The sequence below is a fragment of the Sturnira hondurensis genome, unplaced genomic scaffold (genome assembly GCF_014824575.4).
Source record: "Sturnira hondurensis isolate 20B ecotype Veracruz unplaced genomic scaffold, ASM1482457v3 Scaffold0006496, whole genome shotgun sequence".
In the NCBI taxonomy this organism is placed as follows: domain Eukaryota; kingdom Metazoa; phylum Chordata; class Mammalia; order Chiroptera; family Phyllostomidae; genus Sturnira; species Sturnira hondurensis.
The window spans coordinates 22,866,800-22,888,308 of record NW_028079127.1 but is presented as its reverse complement, the minus strand read 5'-3'; the positions used below and the strand labels follow the sequence as shown (position 1 = coordinate 22,888,308).

At 39.0% G+C, this 21,509-nt stretch overlaps 1 protein-coding gene and 1 long non-coding RNA gene across 4 annotated transcripts in view; one reads left to right on the top strand and one right to left on the bottom strand.

Moving 5' to 3' along the window:
* PTPN4 (protein tyrosine phosphatase non-receptor type 4) overlaps positions 1–21,509 on the top strand; it is a 272,802-nt gene that overhangs the window by 25,825 nt on the left and 225,468 nt on the right. For all 3 annotated transcript variants that reach the window (XM_037049882.1, XM_037049881.1, XM_037049880.1), the window contains one exon: positions 13,489–13,643. In XM_037049882.1, the coding sequence (XP_036905777.1) occupies positions 13,506–13,643 (138 nt within the window). In that variant the 5' untranslated portion in view covers positions 13,489–13,505. The remainder of the gene's footprint in view (positions 1–13,488; positions 13,644–21,509) is intronic.
* Positions 1,769–20,002, bottom strand: LOC118989544 (uncharacterized). The gene is made up of 3 exons (XR_005067021.1): positions 19,929–20,002; positions 7,174–7,178; positions 1,769–1,781 (listed from the first exon to the last, which is right to left on the bottom strand). It is a non-coding gene; the product is annotated as an uncharacterized LOC118989544 (long non-coding RNA).

Genomic DNA, 21,509 nt, shown 5'->3' with positions numbered 1-21,509 from the left:
TCCATAAAAATGGGTGCCTTGGTTACTTTCATTGTTGTCCAGGGTCCCATCGGCAGCACGTAACTGTTTTAGGCCTCAGATGGTGGCTCATTGTATGACCCGCTTGCATGGGTATGCTTGTTGCAAGCCAGTGGTCACGTCAACGCATGTTAGGGCACAGTGTGAGCTTTTGGATAGTGGTAGGGGGCCAGTTTAGTTGACCTGCCAGCAGGTTAGCATGGTGCCCTCCCATCTCAGGCAACCCGTACCTTGGGTAGCCAGTGAGGGTACTTCAGAGTGTGCATTACTGACAGGCCGTGACTGCGTTGGAGTCATGGAGCAGTAGGCCCCAAGCTTTAGTACTTCCTCTAAAGTTTTCTGTACTGAGTGGCACATCTTTCTGTGGATCCACTCTGCTGTGTCTTCTGCTGGGGCCTCTTATAGCCAGCTCAGGCATGCCAGGTCATCAGCCTCAGCATTGCCTGGGCTGCAGAGAGGTTGGTGTCCATTGACATGGTAGAGTTACTACCTTTTCCAGGCTATGTTCATAAATGTCCTTCCATAGGTTCTGTCCCATAAGGGTCGCCAACCCACTTCCTAGTCATCTTGTTTCTAATGGGGCAACTATTGAGTTAGTTCTTTGTATACTGCCCAGCTGTCTGTGCAAATCGTTACTGGTTCTGGTTATCAGGTTATGATTATCCAGACAGCTCTCAACCTGCCTGGCCCACTGCCTGTTTTGTCCTGAGTTATCTTCCATCCATGTGCTGTCTTGCTGGGCTTATAGGCTACTGCTCTCCTGGTGAGTGGCTGGCCCCAGCAAGAGCCATTAGTGTACCAGGTGTCCTCAGGTACAAGGGCTCGTCCCTCTTTAATAGTAGATTCAGGCATGGGAAGGGGAGTGGGGGCTTTTTTGTCTGCATCTTGATAAGTAACTGGGCCCAAGAACTGCTGCAGTTCTTGACTCAGAGGGCTTGTCACCAGCTTGCTCCTGTGTTGTAACTCCTCTGTTACTGAGCTCTTGGGTCAATTTACAAGGTCCTGTATTCACCCAGCAATGGGATAGGTAGTATGTACTCAAACCTCAGCAGGTTTGGTGATGGCTTCAGTAGCCGGGAGAGTTTGGTAAACAGTGTTCACTTGTTCTGTTGGTCAGTGTCGAGCCTCTGCTCCTGTCCAGAGCTTCGACCAGAAACCATTTGGCACTTTGGTGCATACTTGCTGTTGCCAGAGGCCAGACAACCCTCAGGAATTTGACAGACAATACAGATCCCTGGATATTGTTGAACTTGACTATCTTGGCCTTGGTGATGAGCTAGTGGCAGAGGAGCAGCATGTTCTAACTCTGTAAGGGAATCAGAGGTTAGCATGATATCATCAGTGTAATGGTACAATCTCACAAACTAGTGAACAGTCCATGCAGCTAAATCTTCAGCCTTAAGGCCATGGCAAACAGCAGGACTGTGCAAGTAACCCTGGGGTACAACCGTAAGTGTCCACTGGCAGCCCTCTCAGGGGAAAGCAAACTGGTCCTGGCTATCATTGTGTAAGTCTATTGAGAAAAAGGCATTAGCTAAATCTAATACATAATGATATATTCCCAGCTCATGGCTGAGCTGGTCTAGGAGGCCAGCTATGTTAGGCATAGCTGCAAAGGAAGGGAATTACCTTATTTAGTTCTCTGTAATCTATAGTCATGTGCCAAGTTCCATCTCGTTTCCAGACTGGTCACACAGGTGAGTTATGGGGGCTGTGTGCTGGTCTGATGATGTTCACCATTGCCAATTCTTCTATGGTCCCCCCTGATTTCCTGTTGGCCACCTGGAATGCAGTATTATTTGGTGGCCACTACTCTATGGTTAGTGGAAAGTGACACGGGGGTGTTTGGCATGCTCCCTCAGAACAGCTTTCACAACCCATTTTTGGAGGCAAACCCCCCTCCGCATGGTGGTCTGTAGGCACATGCTGGCTAGAATGTCAATTCCTAGAATACACTCTGGGATAGGGGAAACATATTCCTTATAGGGGTGTAGTGCCAAACGCCTACCCCAAGGTTAATGTCATAGTTCACACCTGACTGGATTGTCCTTCATAGCCATCAGTGGCAGTTATGGGTCCTCTATAAACTTCTCTGGTTTGCCATAAATAACAGTACATTCTGCATCAGTGTCAGCCGGAGCCAACACTCTTTGTACCTTCTTTGGAGACTAATAAATAGCAAGTTGTACATGAGGACTCCAATTCGCACGGGGTCCCTGTAAGCAGGCCCCTCCCCGTGGATTGTTCTCCAGATGGGCCAGAGTCAGTTCCACAAGCAGGGTAGCCATAACGTAAGCCAAACGGGGTATTGGCTCTGAGGGTGCTGATGGGACCATCTCAGTTGATGGTGTCCATTCCAATGTCTGCACAGTAGATACCACTGTAGGCTGGAACTGTTGCTCAGGTTTCAGTTGCTGCTGCAGGTTTACAAGGACACGGTAGGCTTTTTGTCAATTTTGTCTTTGTCTACCCCAGCCTTTACCAGGTCATTCCATAGCTGTTTTTTAGGTTACCTTCACAGGACCTTTCTGCTTACTTTTCAGTTAAATTCTGTTCTTTTTTTCCTTCGTCTTTTACATCCTCCCAGCCCTCATCCACTATAATCTGTACATCTGAGTCACTTTCACTTTCAGCCATAGGATCCCACTTTCGGGGATTCCAGTCACAATCACTCATATACAGGTGGGTGCTAGTCACCCTCCCCCCTACCCTGATCCTGGCGAAATGGCACACTATAATCGTTCACTGGTCTGTTGTAATTGTCTCCCTAGGGTGTCCTTATTGTTTGCCTGTAGACACATGTCCCTTTCTAGTTTCAGTTTCTCTTGTAAATGTGAAGCGTGTGTCTCTGCCACTATCTGCTTTTCAGTCACATTCCACAGTGCTGGCAGCATCAGCCAACCAACAGCAGCATCAATATGACAAAGGTCTTTCTTTATTCCTAGGGTGCAGTGCTCTCCTACATGTCGCAAAGCCTATGGTATAACAGCAGGAGTTTCAGGGGCATTCCCCCAGACCCGCAGAGGTCTTCATGAATTAAGAAGGTTGGCTACCTTGAACCACATAGAATTTGCTGGCCTGCCCAGGCTTCCTTTTGGCAACCCAACACTTGGCATACTGCTGTCCACAGTTGACTCAACTTGGGGGGGTTTCAGAGTATTTGAGTCCTGCCTACTGCGCCAATTGTAATGCAGGAGTTTGAGCCCAGGAATCTAGACCACTTGTTTTGATAAACTGAAAAAATTACAAGGAGGACCTGATGGAGCAGACATAGACTTTATTACTCACATTACAGGGAGCACCAATGGTGGCAAATGAGCAAAGCAGGACTGTACCTCACCCAGTCTGAGGCTTGTTATAACGGGCTCCAGACAAAGGGGTCTGAGTTCAAGTTGCACAAACCTTGTGTAGCCTAGAGCCAAATTACATCATTGTATAGGGCAGAGGGAAAGGTCAAGAAGCAGTCACCAGAAACTGATTGGCTGGGAACACAAGGAGGGGACTACATTCTGTCCCTCAGGACAACACACATTCCTTTTGGCCAGGGGCCCTTTGGCCCACTTTCCATCACAGGTGTTGGAAAGGCCATGCCCAACATTAACCCCACAACCAGCAATGAATGAGATCCATTTTTACCTGGTCCTTGCCCCTTTTGGTATTGCCACTATTTTTTATTTTAGCCATTATGTATGCAGTGATACCATATTATGGCTTTAAATTGCATGTACCTAATGTCTAATGATGTTGAGCCTTTTTTCGTATATGGTGGTTTGCCGTCCATATATCTTTGGTGAAGTATCTGTTCAAATCTTTTGCTTGTGTTTTAATTGGATTTTTCCCCTTTATTACTGAGTTTTGCATTCTTTACATATTGTGGATACAAGTCCTTTATCAGATATATGCTCCCACCCTTGGGCTTGCCTTTATTTCTTTAACAGTGTCTTTTGATAAGTAGATGTTTTAATTTTGATGGCATTGAACATATCAGCTTATTCTTTTAAGGATTGAGCTTGTGATGATGTTTCTAAGAAATATTTGCCTAATCTAAGGTCCCCAGGATTTCTCCTGTGTTTTCTTTAAAGAGTTTTATTATTTTATTTTTATTTGTGATACATTTTGAGTTAATTTTTGCAAATGGTGCAGGGTAGGGGTTGAAGGTCCTGGTTGTTGTTGTTGTTTTTTTTTTTTGCATATAATGACTATCCTTTCTGTACTGATTCACCTTTATATCTTTGTCCATAATTTTTATTGTTTGAACATGTATATAAAATTTTAATATCAGAAACAAAAAAATTTATTATAATCTTTTAGAATATTTTAGATTTTATTAGTACATTGAGTGTATTTAAAGATGAACATTTTTATAGATCATAATTTATAATCTTTCCTTCGTGGAGATGGGCTGTTTTCCACTGACTGCAGTTGTTTTTTGTAATCTTCACCCAAGAATGTGTTTATTAATTTTAGAAAGAGAGGAAAGGGAGGAGGGAGAGAGAGAGAGAAACATCAATGTTAGAGGAAACATCAATTGATTGCATCCCATATGTGCCTTGACCAGGGTTAGAACCTGTAACCTAGGTATGTGTCCTGACTGATAATTGAACCTGAAACATTATGGTGTATATGGGATGACACTCCAGCCAGCTGTGCTACCCAGCCAGGGCTCCACCGACAGCAGTTTTTTAATCTATATATAAATTGCACTGAAACACCTTTCAAATGAAAAAAAAATGTAATGGAGGATTTTATTTGATTTTTTTCCCTTTTGGAAACATGAAGATTTATTCTTATAAGTTTAGAATTTTCAAGTAGTAAAATTCTCATGAAATGAAACAGAATTATATTACTTTATAAATTGAAAGCAAGTGTGGCGAAAAGGCGAATATATTTGGCATCTAATTAAAAATATTGTTATTTGCGGGGAGATCTCAAGAGCTGATTAGTGCACTTATGCTTTAGGATTGAAGTAAGTGTGCTGGTAAATGGGAAAGATTAGTGTTGGCAAAATGTATTGATATCGTTTGATCTTGTCATTCCTCTACCTTGGGATATCTTTGTAACATTGACCATTTTTTTGGTAGCTCCTCCTACTATTAAGACTAACTTGTTTCTGCTGTTACTCCCATATATCCTTATTTCTTTGGTCACTTTCGATAAACCACTCATACCTAGTAAAGGAAAGGCAGGGTTGGGGCGGGGGAAATATAGATCCATCACTGGAAAGAGTGGAATTTGCACAAAGAGACCATCATGTATGTTGCTTCATTCTTTGTGTATATTTTCTTTCTATCTCTTGTGAATTAGTACCACTCTGAAAGATGTATTAGTTTTCCGTTATGTAATGAATTACTGAAAATTTAGCAGCTTAAAACGGCAGACATTTTTTATCCCATTATCTGTGGCTCAGGAGTATGGGTACAGCTTGGTTTTGGAACTTTCAAAGTTACAGTCTACATGTTGATTGGACTTCAGGAGTTTGGGGTTCTTTTCCAAATTCATGTTATCGCTGACAAATAACAGTCCACTGTGGGGGCTCAGGTCTTCAGTTCCTTGCTAGCTGTCAACTGTTAGAGGCCCCTGTACTTTCTTGCCACATGGACTCTGTTGTAGGCCCTCTCACTACATGGAATATCACAATTTTAAAGCTAGCAGCAGAATTTTTTTCACTTCTGGAAGGTTCCGGTCTTGAAAGGGCTCTCACCTAATTAAGTCAGTCCCACCAGGAGTAATCTCTCTTTTGGTTAATTTAGCTGATTTGGGACCATAATCACATTTGGAAACTCCCATCAAATCCCTGAGCCCTTCCCTATACTCAAGTGGAGGGTGCTGTACTTTTATCTGTTTGATCAATTAATAATTTTTTTTAAAGTTTTAAATTTACCTTCACTTATTCCTTCTTTGATGCTCTTCCTTTATATGGATGTGTTTTGACCTATATTTTCTTTCTTTTGGAAGAGTTTCTTTTAAAATATCTTGCAAGGCAAGTCCACTGGCAACAAATTCTCTCCTCTCCCTCTTTTTGTTTGAGAAAAATGTTTATTTCACTTTTGAAAGGTAATTTTTCAGGATACAGAATTCTAGGTTGGTAGGCTTTTTTCCCCCTCAACATTTTAAATATTTCACTCTTCTTGCTTGCATGATTAAGAAATTAGTTGTAATTGTATTTGTTCTTATTATGGATAGGGTGCTCTTTTCCTCTAGTCTCTTTTAGGATTTCTTTTTTTAAAAAGTTTTCTGTAATTTAAAAATGATATGGCGTGGGAGGGTTTGTTTGTTTTGTTTTATACTTTGTCATTTTGCATTTTTCCTTTTCGGCACTCTTTGAGCTTCCAAGATCTATGGTTTGATGTCCAGTATTAATTTGGCAGAAATTCTTGGTCATTATTTTATTCTTTTTCTCTTTTCTGGTATTCCCATAACGTGTATGTTATGGCTTTTATAGTTGTCCCACAGTTTTTGGATATTGTTCTTTTTTTCTTTCAGTCTTTGTTTTCTTTTCAATTTTGAGGATTCTATTAATACATTCTCTAGCTCAAGTTCTTTCTGTTTTATATACTAACAAGCCTGTCAAAGGCATCCTTCATATTTGTTGTTTTTTTCACCTATAACATTTCTTTTTTGATTCATTCTTAGGGCTTCCATCTGTATGCTTACATTGCCAATCTGTTCATGCATGCCATTTCTACCTTATCCATTAGAGATCTTAACATATTTATTGTTGTCTAATAATTCCAACATCCCTTCCATGTCTGGGTTTGATGCTTTATCTGTTTGTTCACAGTGTGTTTTTTGCCTTTTGATATGCCTTGTAAATTTTTCTTGATAGGCAGGCATGGTGTCCTGCTAAAAAGGAACAGCTATAAATAGGACTTTAGTAATGTGGTAGTGAGTAGTGGGATAGGGGAAACATTCTTTGGTCCTATGATTAGCTCTCAGCATTTTAGTGAACGTATGCATTTGGACTGTGAATGTAAATGTTCTTTTCTTTTTCTCTCCACTTAGGTAGACAACATGGCTAGAGTGGGATGGGGTTGGGTATATTCCTTGTTCCAGGCCAGTTAGGCTCTCGTTAACTAGATTCTTCTGAGGGTAAGTAGGCCATTTTGAGAGGAACAGAGTGCTCTGGTGTTATTTCATAGTGGCTACCTATCCCACCCAACCTGTGGGAATCTCAAGTGTGTTTGGAAGTCAAACCAGCGAGTGGGATGACACCCAACCAACTGAGCCACCATGGTCAAGGCTGTGCCCTCTCTCTCTCATGGTTTTAAGAAAAGTTGCTGGTTTTCCAGGCTGATCTGCTTTTTACTTGTTAGGATGGACTGGGGACTTTAAAGCTCCTTATAGAAACCACCACTTTTTAGAGAGGGGAAAGGGGGGAGAAAGAGAGGGAGAAAAGCATTGATTAAGCTGACTCTTGCACACCCCCAAGGAGAGGGGGCATGGCCCACAACCCAGGCATGTGCCCTGACCAGGAATTGATTTGATTACTTTTTGGTTCTTGGGCCAGTGCTCAATGCACTGAGCCACACTAGCCAGGGCCAATCACTCCCTTTTAATTGATGAATCTTACTTGGCTAGCTCTACTTCGTCAATATGCCAAAGATCTTTTTCTCTATACTGTTTTTATACTTATGTAACATTGACTTTTATTTTTAGATTTAATCCTCTTTTTAAACATTTTTTTCTTGGGGGCAGGATACATTTATTGATTTTTGGAGGGAGAAAGAAACATTGATCAGTTGCCTCCCATACTGTGCCTTGACCGGGGACCAAACCCACAACGTAGGTATGTACCCTGACTGGAATTGAACCCATGACTTTTCAGTGCATGGGATGATGCTTCAGCCAGCCAAGCCACCCCTGGTAGGGCTTAGCTTGAATCCTTTTGACATGAAGAGTCCATGTTGTCAACTGCAGTTATTGAAAAGCACTGATTTTAACTGCTATTTCTTAGTACTTTTTTGTTTACTCATTCAGACGTCTTACTACTTACTGTTTATTCATATTTTCAAATTCTGTATATTGATATTTGTAATGTAGTTTTCTTTCTCTAATCACCTTTAAGAGGGAAGTTTTATAGATTTTAAACTTTAAATTCTTTAATGATTGAAAATGTCTAGCTTTAGTCCTGGCTGGTGTGACTCAGTGGATTGAGTGCTGGCCTGCGAATCTCAGGGTCTCTGGTTTGATTCTCAGTCTAGGGCACATGCCTGGGTTGTGGGCCAGGTCCCCAGTGGGGGACACTGGAGAGGCAACCACACATTGATGTTCTCTCTCTCTCTTTCTCCCTCCCTTCCCTTCTCTAAAAATAAATAAAACCTTTAAAATTTTTTATTTACTCATTTAGAGAGAGGAGAAGGGAAAGAAACATCAATGTGTGGTTGCCTCTCATGCACTGGGGACCTGACCTGCAACCTAGGCATGTGCCCTTACTGGAAATTGGACTGGCAACCCTTTGATTTGCAGGCTGATGCTCAATCCACTGAGCCAAACCAGCTATGGCTAGGAGCCCTTCTTAACAGGTGTCTTCTTTCTGAGGGTCCACAACATAAATTCTAATTTATTTTTGTATGTACTTCTGTGTTTCAAATAATTTTCTTTCAGACTTCAAAGCTACATCTTTGTTGTCTTTTAGCATCAAGTGTTGCTGATACCACTATGTATGTTTTTCCATAGGCAATATACTTTTTAACCTCTTAGGTAACAAATCAAAAAGTAAAGCTCCATAGCCTTAAGTTTTTGTGTTCTTAATAAGAATAATCCTATCAGAATGAATTTGAATTTGAGGATAGTTAAAATGAAGGGTATTGTTGTGTTTCAAAATGGAACACATTTTTAAACACATTTATTTTTCCTTAAATATTAAGCTTAATAAAGGGAGGAGACCTTCAGAGTTAAATACTTCCTCCTGTTGCCACCTTACCATGTTTTTTAATACTTGTACCATTGAGTAATGTTTGACTTCCTGAGGTAGCATATTCTCTTTTCACCCTTTGGCTACTCCTAAAATTATATATTTTGAATTGGAATGACTCCCTGAACAATTTGTCTGTTTTCTTAATGGGAAAAGTTAAAAATAAAGCTCATCTTCCAGGTAGTTTATAATTTTAGTTCAGATTAGGGATGTCCAACCCCACAATCCATTGATCATGTATGGTCCAGGATGGCTATGAATGCAGCCCAAATGCAAAATCGTAAATTTACTTAAAACATGAGGTTTCTTTGTGATTGTGTGTCGCATTGTCACATAAAATATGCATGCTATCACTACTTGAACACATGAGTGGCTCAGTTTTATGGCAGTGTTCGGCTTCCTGTGTCTTTTCTTCCAAGTGCAGACAGTAGAATTAACATCATCAGACATTGCATGTGCTCATGGTGACTTAGCAAGGCAGCGATTATCAATAATATTTCAACCTACCATTGCAATGTTAGATGTTTAATGTTATTTAGAAGTCAAGTAAGCATTCTTACTTGATTACTGCAGGTACTTCCACACCTCCTGGTACCTCACACATCACCCACCATACTTTACAATTGGCCCTCCCACTTGCCTTGTATTGGCAGCCGAGAGGGCTGTGGAAGAGTCCAAACCTTGCTTTTTGTTTTCCTGTCAATTAATTTTCATAATAAAAGTAAATAAAGTCTCTTATCTGTTCTTATTTTTTAATCCCAGCGTGGCTTCTACAACGTCTCAAGATAAAAGAGAATTCAAAAAAGAAAAATTATGGATGAAGGGAGATTGTTCAATTAAAAATGGACAGATGAGCCCTGGCTGGTGTAGCTCGGTGGATTGAGCGCGGGCTGTGAATCAAAGGGTCGCCAGTTCAATTCCCAGTCGGGGCACATGCCTGGGTTGTAAGCCAGGTCCCCAGTGGGGGCCACGAGAGAGGCAACCACACATTGATGTTTCTCTCTCTCTTTCTCCCTTCCCTACCCCTCGCTCTAAAAATAAATAAATAAAATCTTTAAAAAAATGGACAGATGACTACTTATTTGTTGACACAAGTAGTAAGGCACTCTGCCTAATTTGTAGGGAATTTGTACAAGTTTTCTGCGGGGGCAACTTTCCTCGTAAGTGCCCCCCTGTGACACAGATGAGAGTAAACATGACTGAGACATGATGTGATCTGCTTGGGGAGGAAAGGTGGCCAATCCCTCAAAGGGGAAGGGCCAAGAGCCCCCTGCTCAAGGGGCTTTTATTGGGTTCATTTGCACAAGAATACAGGTAAGGATCAAACAATAGATAGCATTCAAAGAACTATGAGGGCTTATTCTCAGTCAGGATCAGATAGGTAACAAGCCATAAAACTGTGAGGAATAAACTTCTTCCTTGGACCCTTATCATTTAAATGAGAACATTCTAAACAAAGCAGGTTTCACAGGACTTTTACATATTCTTTCTTATGCCTGATTTACCCCCTGGATACCAGCCCTTTCCAGCACAGGGCTGCACAGGCTGCACCTCCTTCCCCATCATAGGTTTTTTTTTTAAGATTTTATTTATTTATCTTTAGAGGGGAAGGGAAGGAGAGAAGGAGAGAAATATCAATGTATGGTTGCCTCTTGTGAGTCCCCTGCTGGGAACTGGCCTGCAACCCAGATATGTGCCCTGACTGGGAATCGAACTGCGATTGTGTGGTTCACAGGCCTGCACTCAATCCACTGAGCTACAGGGCCCAATCATAGGTTTTTAGGCTTAAGTGGATTAGAGCCAGGCAGCACTTCTCCCAGATGGAAATGGGGGCTATGTCACAATAGCCAGGGGGGATGAGGGTCCATCACTCCCTCTTTGTCACAGCCCCCGGAGTCCTTCCATGATGGCCTCCCAAGTGATTGTGTCTGGCCTAGGTTGGCCCTCTCTGAGGGGTTGTACCTGCCATAGACATTGACCATGCTTTGGGGGCAGGGGAAGAAGCAGAAGCAGCGCTTGCTGCCAGAGACAAGCTTTGTCTCCTGTGGCCTGCATTCCAGAGGTCCCTCACTTAGCCATGGGAGGCAGTTACAATTCCTGAAGCGAGGCAGGGCGGTTCCCAACAGTTTTCAAAGACTATAATTTGAAAAGACATTATGTGCAAAAACATACTGTGAAATTCAGTGTGTACGAAGGATTGTGTCGTAAGGACAAAATAGTGGAACTGAAAAAGTATCTTCTCAAAAATTTCTCCAAAAAGTTACAACTTGGGAAGATTCCATTGTAAAAACTAGTTATGTGGTATCATATTTAACAGCAAAAAAATCAAAACTGTTTACTGATGGTGAGTTTATTAAGCAATGTATAGAAAGCATGATACGTAATTTGCCCTGGAAAAGAGGTGGGTATCTCTAAGATCAGTTTGTCTCACCAGGCTATAGCCAGGTGAACTGAAGAAATTGGAAAATCTAACGAAAGAAGTTTGGAGGGTAAAGCTGCTCATTTTAAATTTTATTCTCTGGCGTGGATAATAGTGCTGATGCTGCAGATATGGCAAAACTTGCCATTTTTATTAGAGGTATTGATGATGAATATAATGTCACTGAAGAAATGGCTTCTTTAGTGCCATTAAAAGGCACAGCTAAATCAAGAGATTTATATGAAGCAGTAAAAAATATGTTAAAGCAATTTTCTTTGTCTGTTGTCAGCATATCTGGTATAGTTACAGATGGTGTCCCAGCAGAGTTAGGTAAAAGGGAGGGGCTTATACAGTTAATAGAAGATGATGCAATTGCTGCCCAAAACTCATGTTTGATGAAGTATCATTGCATAGTACATCAAGAAAATTTATGCACAAAAGCTTTAAAAATGGATAATGTCATGCAAATCATCATCAAGACTCAATTTTCTTGGTGTAGTCCTCCTTGGGTCCAATTTCTTTGGGACTTCCTGAGCTTCCTGGATTTCCTGGAAGTCTATTTCCTTTGCTAGATTGGGAATGTTCTCCTTTATTATTTGTTCAAATAACTTGTCCACTTGTTGCTCTTCCCGTGGACATGAACTAAATGGGGGGCATGTGGGTGGGAGGGGGTGAGCAGTGTGGAGGGGAGTGAAGGAAGAATGGGCCAACTGTAATAGCATAATCAATAAAATATATTTAGAAGAAAAGACTGAGTGTCCTAAGAGCCAAGGGATTGAATCATCGCTAGTTCCAGGAGTTTCTTAAAAGTATTGATGCTGATTATGGCAACATCATTTGCTTTTTGGAAGTAAGATGACTAAGTTGAGGCCAAATATTGATAAGATTTCATGATGTGTGACATGTTACCAAGTTGTTTATGGTATTAAAAAACATATTTGTGCTGGAACTTGACAACAAAAACTGGCTTACAGATTTAGCATTTTTAGTGAACTTAACTGGTCACTTAAAAGAGCTAAATGTATGTCTTCAAGGTGAAAACCAAGTTATTAATACCATGTTTCAAATAATAACAGCATTCCAAATGAAACTGAAATTATGGCAAGCTAAAATTAAGGCAGACAGTGTTATGCATTTTGACATATTGGCAAAACACAGTCCTGTGAACAATGAAAAATGTGCAGCATTGCTTTTCGATTTGATAACAAGAATTTGAAAGCAGATTTTAACACAGGAAAGTAATTAATATTTTGCTATATTTCCAACTCCCATTTTCAGTTGACATGAATATGTTACCTGCCAATTTTCGAATGGAATGCATGGAGCTGCTGTCTGACATTCAATTTAAAGAAAAATTTGATTGTGTCCCTTTACTGGACTTTTATAGAACCTGTCTTCCCTGAGACAAATATCCCTTGCTTCACAATCACGCCTTATTCATGCCATCACTATTAGGCAGCACCTACATTTGCAAGCAATTATTTTCAAGAATGAAACACATCAAAAGTAAAATTAGAACCAAAATATCTGATGAGCTCCTTGAGAACTCTGAGAATTTCAACTACTATCAAACCAGGTATTGATGCACTAGTTTCTCGAATACAATGTCAAATATCCTACTACTTTTATGATGCCCTCTTTTCTTTGATTTTTATAATTAAATATAAAAAATTAGTAATGTTTTATTACTTAGATATGTACATTTTCTATATTGGTGATCACAAACTTGGGACTGGTTTGATGATTTTAAAAGATTGTCGAAAGGGCCACTGCAATGATGAGGGTTATTAATGTGAGGACTGTTTTGCCTATCTGTGGTGGCGGATATAACAAAAATTGTGCATGGACATTTCTTTTTTGCTCATCAGTTTTTGTTAGTGTTTGTGTGTTTAATGTGTGGCCCAAGACAACTCTTCTTCCAATGTGACCCAGAGATGCCAAAAAGTTTGACATCCCTGGTTTAGATAACACACACACAGTATCTTTTTTTATACCTATAATTTGTATCTGGCTGTTTAAAAATTTGAAACTGCTTTTTACCAAAGTGTTAGTTGAAAAATACATAGTAAATTTGTGTTTTAAACTGCTTTGTATCTTGAACTATTCTTTTATTTAGTGAATTTTTTTCCCAAATTAGACCTTGTGTGGACAGTAATGACCTCACGTTTCCGATTGCCTGCTGGCAGAACCTACAATGTACGAGCATCAGAGTTGGCCCGAGACAGACAGCATACAGAGGTGGTTTGCAACATTCTTCTTCTGGACAACAATGTGCAAGCTTTCAAAGTTAATGTAAGTATTTTATGTCTCTTTTTACAGTGATCTCTGGTTATAAATCTGAGTTCAGGTTACACTTTAAAATTAACATTATTTACTTATAGTACAGTTTAAAATCCTTATTCAGCGAAGAAAAGTCTTTGTAGTGTGGATTTGTAACTGTCAAATGCAAGTTCTAATTGAAACTGGGTCTTTAAGAAAGCTGACAGATCAGGGCATTATGATTAGTTAGTGGAGCTGATCAATAGTATGTGGGCAGTTTTTATAAATGTGCTTGAGAATGCTTGAAAGGAATATGTTCTTCTAAATAATTTATACATTTTCATTTTAATCTTACTTAAACTGTCTGTCAGTAAAACCTTTGCTGAACAAAGAGAAATGACAGCCCTAATTTTATCTGAGTCTTATCTGAAATATTTATTTATCAAATATTCATCTTATTTGTGTATTGCTGTATTTGCTCATCATTATTTGTGGGTTTCATTCATGTGATGTGTTGACAGTAGTTGTTGCATTTTCATTGCTCTATAGCACTCTTTGTTATGTTCTATGTATAGTATATGTTACACATATATACTACATGTTATGTATGTAGTATATAGTATTTATATAGTATAAATTATGTACTATTATATACTTGTCTATTTATTACCATATCAGATATGCTGTTGCTGAATATTTGGATTGTTTGCACTTTGGGCTCTTACCAGTAATGTTGCTGGTGAATGTTCTTGGGCATGTCTTGACATATACAATTGTATTCCTGTTTTTTGTTAAAAATTTTCAGGCTACCCTATGGCCAGGTGTCTCATTTGGTTGGAGTATGGTCTTGTACACCAAATGGTGTTGGGTCCAATCCCTGATAGGACATATATGTATCTAGGTTTCAGGGTCAATCCCCAGTCAGGCCATGTATGGGAGGCCAATGTTTCTTACATTGATATTTCTCTATGTCTCTCTCCCTTTTTCTCTGTCTAAAATGAATGAGAACATATCTTTGGGTGAGGATTAAAAATAATAATAAAATAAATTTCAGCCCAACAGAAAAGGTGAAAGAGTAATATAATGAATACACACATACCTACTTTACCTAGATTGACCTGTTACTAGCATTTTGTACACTTTCTTTCTTTTTCTCTCTTTGATTATTCTGAAATTTCTGACAGCGGTACATTTCACCTGGAAGCACTTCAGCAGCCTAAGAGTTTTATAAATTACCACAGTACCATTATCATACACCGAAATTTAATGTCATGAATTTAATAGTAACTAATATGTAGTTCATATTCAAACTGGAATTCCTCATTTCTCATATCTGCATCTCCAAGATAACATTTTCGTAAGGTTTCTGTTGTGTTCCCCAGATATAGTAGTTTTCCCTTATCTGTGATTTTTCTTTTTTTCTTTTTTTTTTTTGGTCAACTGTGCTCCAAAAATATTCAATGGAAAAATTCCAGAAATAGACAGTTCTTAAGTTTTAAATTGCATGTCATTCTCAGTAGCATGATGAAATCTCACACCATCTCTCTGGTCCACTTGGCACATGAATCATCCCTTTGTCCAGCATAATCCACGCTGTGTACGCTACCCACCTATCAGTCCCTTAGCTTTCTTGGTTATCACATAGAGTGAGAAGAACCACATTCACTTAACTTTTACTACAGTATATTGTTATAATCGTTCTGTTTTATTGTTAATGGTGTTCATCTCTTAACTGTATCCAATTTATTAACTTTGTCATAGGTATGTATAGATAGAAAAAAACATGGTATATATAGAGCTTGGTACTGTTTTTGGTGTTAGGTAACCAGAGGTCTTGGAACAGTATTCCCCATGGATGGGGTTGGGGGAGGGCTTTGATTCTGTACTCTGAAATCTTTAAGTAATATGTTATTAATCTTCTGAAATCCTGCCATTTGTGACAGCATAGATGGACCTTGGCATTATGCTAAGTGAAATAATCTTAAATTTACACAACTTATGTTATTTATATCTCAAAGCTGGAAGAAGAAAATATGCTTTTTTACCAGTATTGTAAAATTTTAGCTTCAAATTTTATATGTATGTATACTGTATAGCAGGATTACTGATTTTGTCTCTTTTATCCTCAATTCCAAGCAATTTTACATTGGAAAAGGGGCTGCAGAGTAGTACCTTTAAGGATATTATCTAACATACCCAACTAATGTGCTTTTCCAAAAAGTTTAACATTTTAATTTTTTGTGTTTTGTCACTTATTAGTATATAGTTGGAGTATAGTTGCCAAACAGAGACAATATTCAAAGTAGGAAACTCCTGTTATATAAAAATTTCTGGTTAATGGAAACGCTAATGTATTAGAGAACTGATAGAAGAAAATGAGCCTTTTCCCCCTTATTGACTCTTTAGACTTCTTTTGGGGGCATTTAATAATTCTTGCTTTAATTTAATGTTAGTTAATGTTTATTTAATTAGTTAATATTTAGTTTTTATTTTAACTTACAGTTCTGTATTTGTTTCAAAATTCGGCAGGATTTTTTTTTTTTACTTATTTATTTTCAGAGAGGTAAAGGGAGGGAGAAAGAATGGGAGAGAACCATGAATGTGTGAGAGAAACTTTGATGTGCAAGATATATCAATTGGTTGGTTGCCTCTAGCACACTCCCAACTGGTGCCCTGCCTGGGAATCAAACCAGCAACCTTTTGGTTCACATGCGGGTGCTCAGTCCACTGAGCTATACCAGCCAGGGCTGTGGGAGGGCTTTTTTATGCTTCTCATCTAATATAATTTTTCTGTTGGGTACTTTAGTTTATAATAGTATATTTTATTTTTGCCCTGGTCAGTGTGGCTCTTTGGTTGGAGCATCATCCTGTACACTGAAAGGATGTACAGGATGTACATCATCCTGTACATCAAGGTTGCTGGTGTGATCCCTGTTGGAGAGCCTCCAAGAGGCTACTAATTGATGTTTCTCTGTTACATTCATGTTTCTCTCTGTCTCTCTCTGTCTCTCTCTGTCTCTCCCCCTCCCCATCTACCTCTCCCCTTCTCTTCCTCTTTTGACTCCTCCATTCTTCTGTCTCTAAAAGCATGTCTCTGAGAACATGAAAAAATGTTCTCTGGTAAGGATTAAAAAAATAGTGTTTTAGTTTTTAATATAGTAGCCAATGTGCTAATTACTCTTTTTGAAGACATTTATTTAATATATTTTATATGTGTTTGTGTTTTAAAAACCAGTTCTAATACAGTACATTACTAGAATGATAGCTCCTAAGGTATTTAGAAACCTTTTCTATCATTACCTCAGGTCATGAAAAATGCGGATTGTTTCAACCACTATGGAAAACAGTGTGGAGGTTCCTCAGAAAATTAAAAATAAAATTGTACTTGTGATCCAGTGGTTCCACTTCTAGGAGTATGCACAAAGAAACCTGAAACACTAATTTGAAAGAATATAGGCCCTTGCTATGTTATTTACAGTAGCCAAGATTTGGAAGCAACCTGAGTGCCCATTAATAGATGAGTGGACAAAAAGCTGTGGTACACTTAAACAATGGATTACTACTTGGCAGAAAACCTTAGGATAAGGTTTTCAGAAAACCTTACCTTTCCCAACAGCATGGGTGGACCTAGAGGGTATTATGCTAAGTGAAATATGCCAGTCAGAGAAAGACAAATATGATATGATTTCAATTATATGTGAAATCTGATGAACAAAATAAACAAGAATAGAAACAGACTCATAGCTACAGAGAACAAACTAACAGCTGTCAATGGGGGATGTTCATGGGGCTGGGTGAAAAAAGATGAAGGGATAAAGCAGTACGAATTGGTAGTTGCAGAATAGCCACAAAGATGCAAGTTGCAGCATGGAGAATATAGTCAGTGATAGTGGGATATGGGCCAGGTGGGTGCTTGGGGCAGCAGGCGGACCACTCTATAGAGTGCATAATTTTCTGGCCACTTTGTGTACATCTGAAACTTGTACAGAATGGTACTGAATGTAAATTGTGGTTGAAAAAATAAGCTTAACAGGAATATGAGAAATTAATTGTTGGATATATAATACATTTATTCTTCCTGGTATTTGCTCCCAAGTCATTCAGAGTGTTTGAGTTGCTTTATACTTTTGTATAAATGCTACATATTTTAATCTGTGCTGAATGGCTCCCTGGTTATGCATTTTGCAACTTGTGCAGTGGTATATGTAGCCTGCAGATTAATAGGGAAGTTCAACCTCTGATATTTGTTCTCTTAAGTCCATTAAATAAAATTGAATTTCAGAAACCTCCATTGTGGGCAGTTGCTTGGTTTACCAGCACACTGTATTCACTGGAAAGGAGAACCACTCACTTTCCTCTGAAGATTAGCAAGTAATGATTTGTAACATCTGTACCACAGGTGAAATTTTCATTTTTTGTCAAAGCCTGCTCTTTTTCTAGTACTTGTGACATCATCAAAGCTTTTTCTGTGTATTTTCCTGAGAGAAAATGGTGGAATGAAGAATTTCATATAACTTCATTAGTTCTTCATTCTCTTTCTTTTTTGTGGATATAGGGGTGAGGTAAGTTCATTAGTGGTATATCAGTTTCAAGTTCTGTTTCCACTCTGGCTTCCAAACAGCCACTTATTTTACTCTAGCCAGCATACAGTAAAATAAGTGTGTTGTTTCCCTTATGTCTTGAATTTGCCATCAGTTCACCAAAATGTGTCTCTATTAAGTACCTTAAAATGTATAATATACATTCTACATGGATTGAATTCACCATCCTATGAGGTGAATCACCATCCTATTAGGTGAAAATCCTATGAGGATTTTCTCCTAATTTTTGGCTTTATTTTTACTTTAGGACAGCTATTTAGCAGTAGCCTGTGTGACAAGGAAGAATTGGAGGGAAACTAGCTTGTTCTAGTTATTAGGATTTTACAACAAGTTGTCCTAAAATGTAATGGCATGTTGATTATCCTCAGATTCTGTGAGTCAAGGACTTACACAGGAATGGATTATATCTGTTTCATGTGTTGGGCCTCAGCTGAAGGCTAGAATCATTTGAAGGCTTTTCACACTTATAACTGGTATCTGAGATCTCAGCCGGGGCTTAAACAGCTACATATGACTTCTTTACATATCCTGGCTTCTTCACAGCACAGTGGCTTCATTCCAAAGCTGAGCATCCTTGAGGGAGTCAGGCTGTAGGCATATTGCCTTTTCTTATCTGGCCTTGAAAGTCACATAATGTCTCTTCTGCCCTATTTTATTTGTCAAGGCTATCACAAAGTCACACTCAGGATCAAAAAAGGGAAATAGGTTGTCTTGATGGAAAGTGGTATGATTCTAGAAGATCATGTGGGATCAAATATTGCTGTGGAGTTTTTGTGAAAGTATAATTTGACAATAGGTCCCCCTGGTGGCTACATAACTACACCTGTGTTCTGCCTTCATATATACCTAGGAACATCTTTTTTTAATAAAGATTTTATTTATTTATCTTTAGAGGGGAAGGGAAGGAAAGAAGGAGAGAAACATCTTTGCAGAACTGTCTCCCTTGCTACTTGAAGGGTAGCTAACATCTTAGAGGTCAGAGATGACAGGGAGGTTTGATTTTTACCCCCTTCCTTTTGGTCATTTAAATTGTCTTTCTTGGATTTATATGTTTATTTTATATATATATATATATATATATATATATATATATCTGTGTACAGTTACATATCAAAAAACTGAAAGAATATTCAAAATATATGATCATTTATTCAACACATTATTCAATTATTATTGCACAATTCTGAGGCACCTCATAGGTAACCATATTTAAAGATGAGAACAAAGCTTATAAATTGGGGATTGCTTTTTGTTTCTATTTTTGTCCATATTGGATTTTTCCTCAATTACTTTTTGGAAATAAAATTATCTTTAAAATACTAACTAGGAGAGTTCCAGCCAAGATGGAGGCATAGGTAGAAACCCTTCACTTCCTCCCACAACCAAAAGGAAGATAACAACCAATCTAAGATCAGTAAACAACCAAAAGCACCAGAAAATCAGACTGCATGGTATTCCAAAAACTAAAGAATTAAAGAAAAAATCAACCAAAACAACCAGACCAGTAAGGCAGCAGAACTCACGGACCCACTTCAGAAAAACTGCGGCAAGGTGGCGGACTGGGCAGGAGGGGCTGGCTGAAGGTGAAACTAAGACTCAGAGTTGACTGTGGACAGCAGTTGCCACGGTGGGAGAAACTCCCGGTCTCACATGAGGGTCAGTTGGAAAGTGCACTAGAGAGGAGCAGGAGAGCTGCACTGTTTCCTCCCTGGGAAACAGGCAGTGCCGCAGCATAGCAAAGAAGGTTGCCCTGCCTGGGTGAATGCCTAAGGGCCTGCCCCTTACAACTTATCAGGTGTGCCAAGACAAAGAAATATGGCCCAGATGAAAGAACACAGCAAAACCTCAGAAAGAGAACTAAGTGATGAGGAGATAGCTAAGTTATCTGATGAAGAATTTAAAGCCCTGGTAATCAAAATGTTCACAGAACTGAGTGAGCTTCGTTGAAAAATGAAAAAACAAATAAAGGATACCCAAAGTGATATAAAGCAAAATATTCAGGGAACCAACAGTGGCAGAAAGGAAACCAGGACTCAAAGCAACAATTTGGAACAGAAGGAAAAAATAAACATCCAACCGTAACAGAATGAAGAAACAAGAATTCTAAAAAGTTAAGAGAGTCTTACAAACCTCTGGGACAACCTGAAACGTTCCAATATCCAAATTATAGGGGTGCCAGAGAGAAAAGAACAAGAGCAAGAAATTGAAAACTTGTTTGAACAAATAATGAAGGAAAACTTGCCAAATCTGGTGGAGGAAATAGACTTGCAGGAAGTCCAAGAAGAACAGTCCCAAAGAAGTTGGACCTAGAGAGGACACCCCAAGGCACATCATCATTTAAGTTACACAAGATGAAAGATCAAGAGAGAATCCTAAAAGAAGCAAGAGGAAAGGAGATGGTTACCTACAAAGGAGTGCCCATAAGGCTATCAGCTGATTTCTCAAAAGAAACCTCCCAGGCAAGAAGGGGCTGGAAAGAAGTATTCCAAGTCATGAAAGGCGAGGACCTATATCCAAGATTACTCTATTCAGCAAAGCTATCATTTAGAATGGAAGGGCAGATAAAGTGCTTCCCAGATAGGGTCAAGTTAAAGAAGTTCATCATCACCAAGCCATTATTATATAAAATGTTAAAGGGACTTAGAAAAGGAAGATCAAAACTATGAACAGTAAAATGAGAACAAACTCCCAACTATCAACAAATGAACTTAAAAGAAAAACAATGAAAACAAAAACTAAGCAAACAACCAGAACATGAACAGAATCAGAGAAATGGACATCACATGGAGGGATTTCAGTGGGGAGCGGGAAGGGAGAAATAGAGGGCAAAAGGTAGAGGGAAGATGAAGATTAGTAGGCATAAAAATAGGGAAAGATTAAAAATGGTATAGGAAACAGGACTCAGAGAATTTATCTGTACAACCCATGAACATCAACTAAGGTGGGGGGGGGGTGCTTTGATGTTGTTCATATTATGTATTGACTTTGGAGGATGAGAATTTAGATTTTTATTCCTTCCCTCCCTCATACGCATACTTCCTCTCTCTGTCATCCTGTCCATAAGCAAAGTAGTTATATAATAATATTTGGTTAGTTCAATATTTCTTTTCCCTAAGGAGAAATCCCCCAATGACATGGCTATACTTTGAGGATCCTCACTGCATCTTCTTAGAGCTCAGTGAGAGAATTTCATTGGTGAAATTCTCATTGAAAAACAGGGGCTGGTAACTATATTTTTATATATGTGTGTGTGTATATATGTATATATATGGATGTATGTTTCAGTTGTCCCAATTTT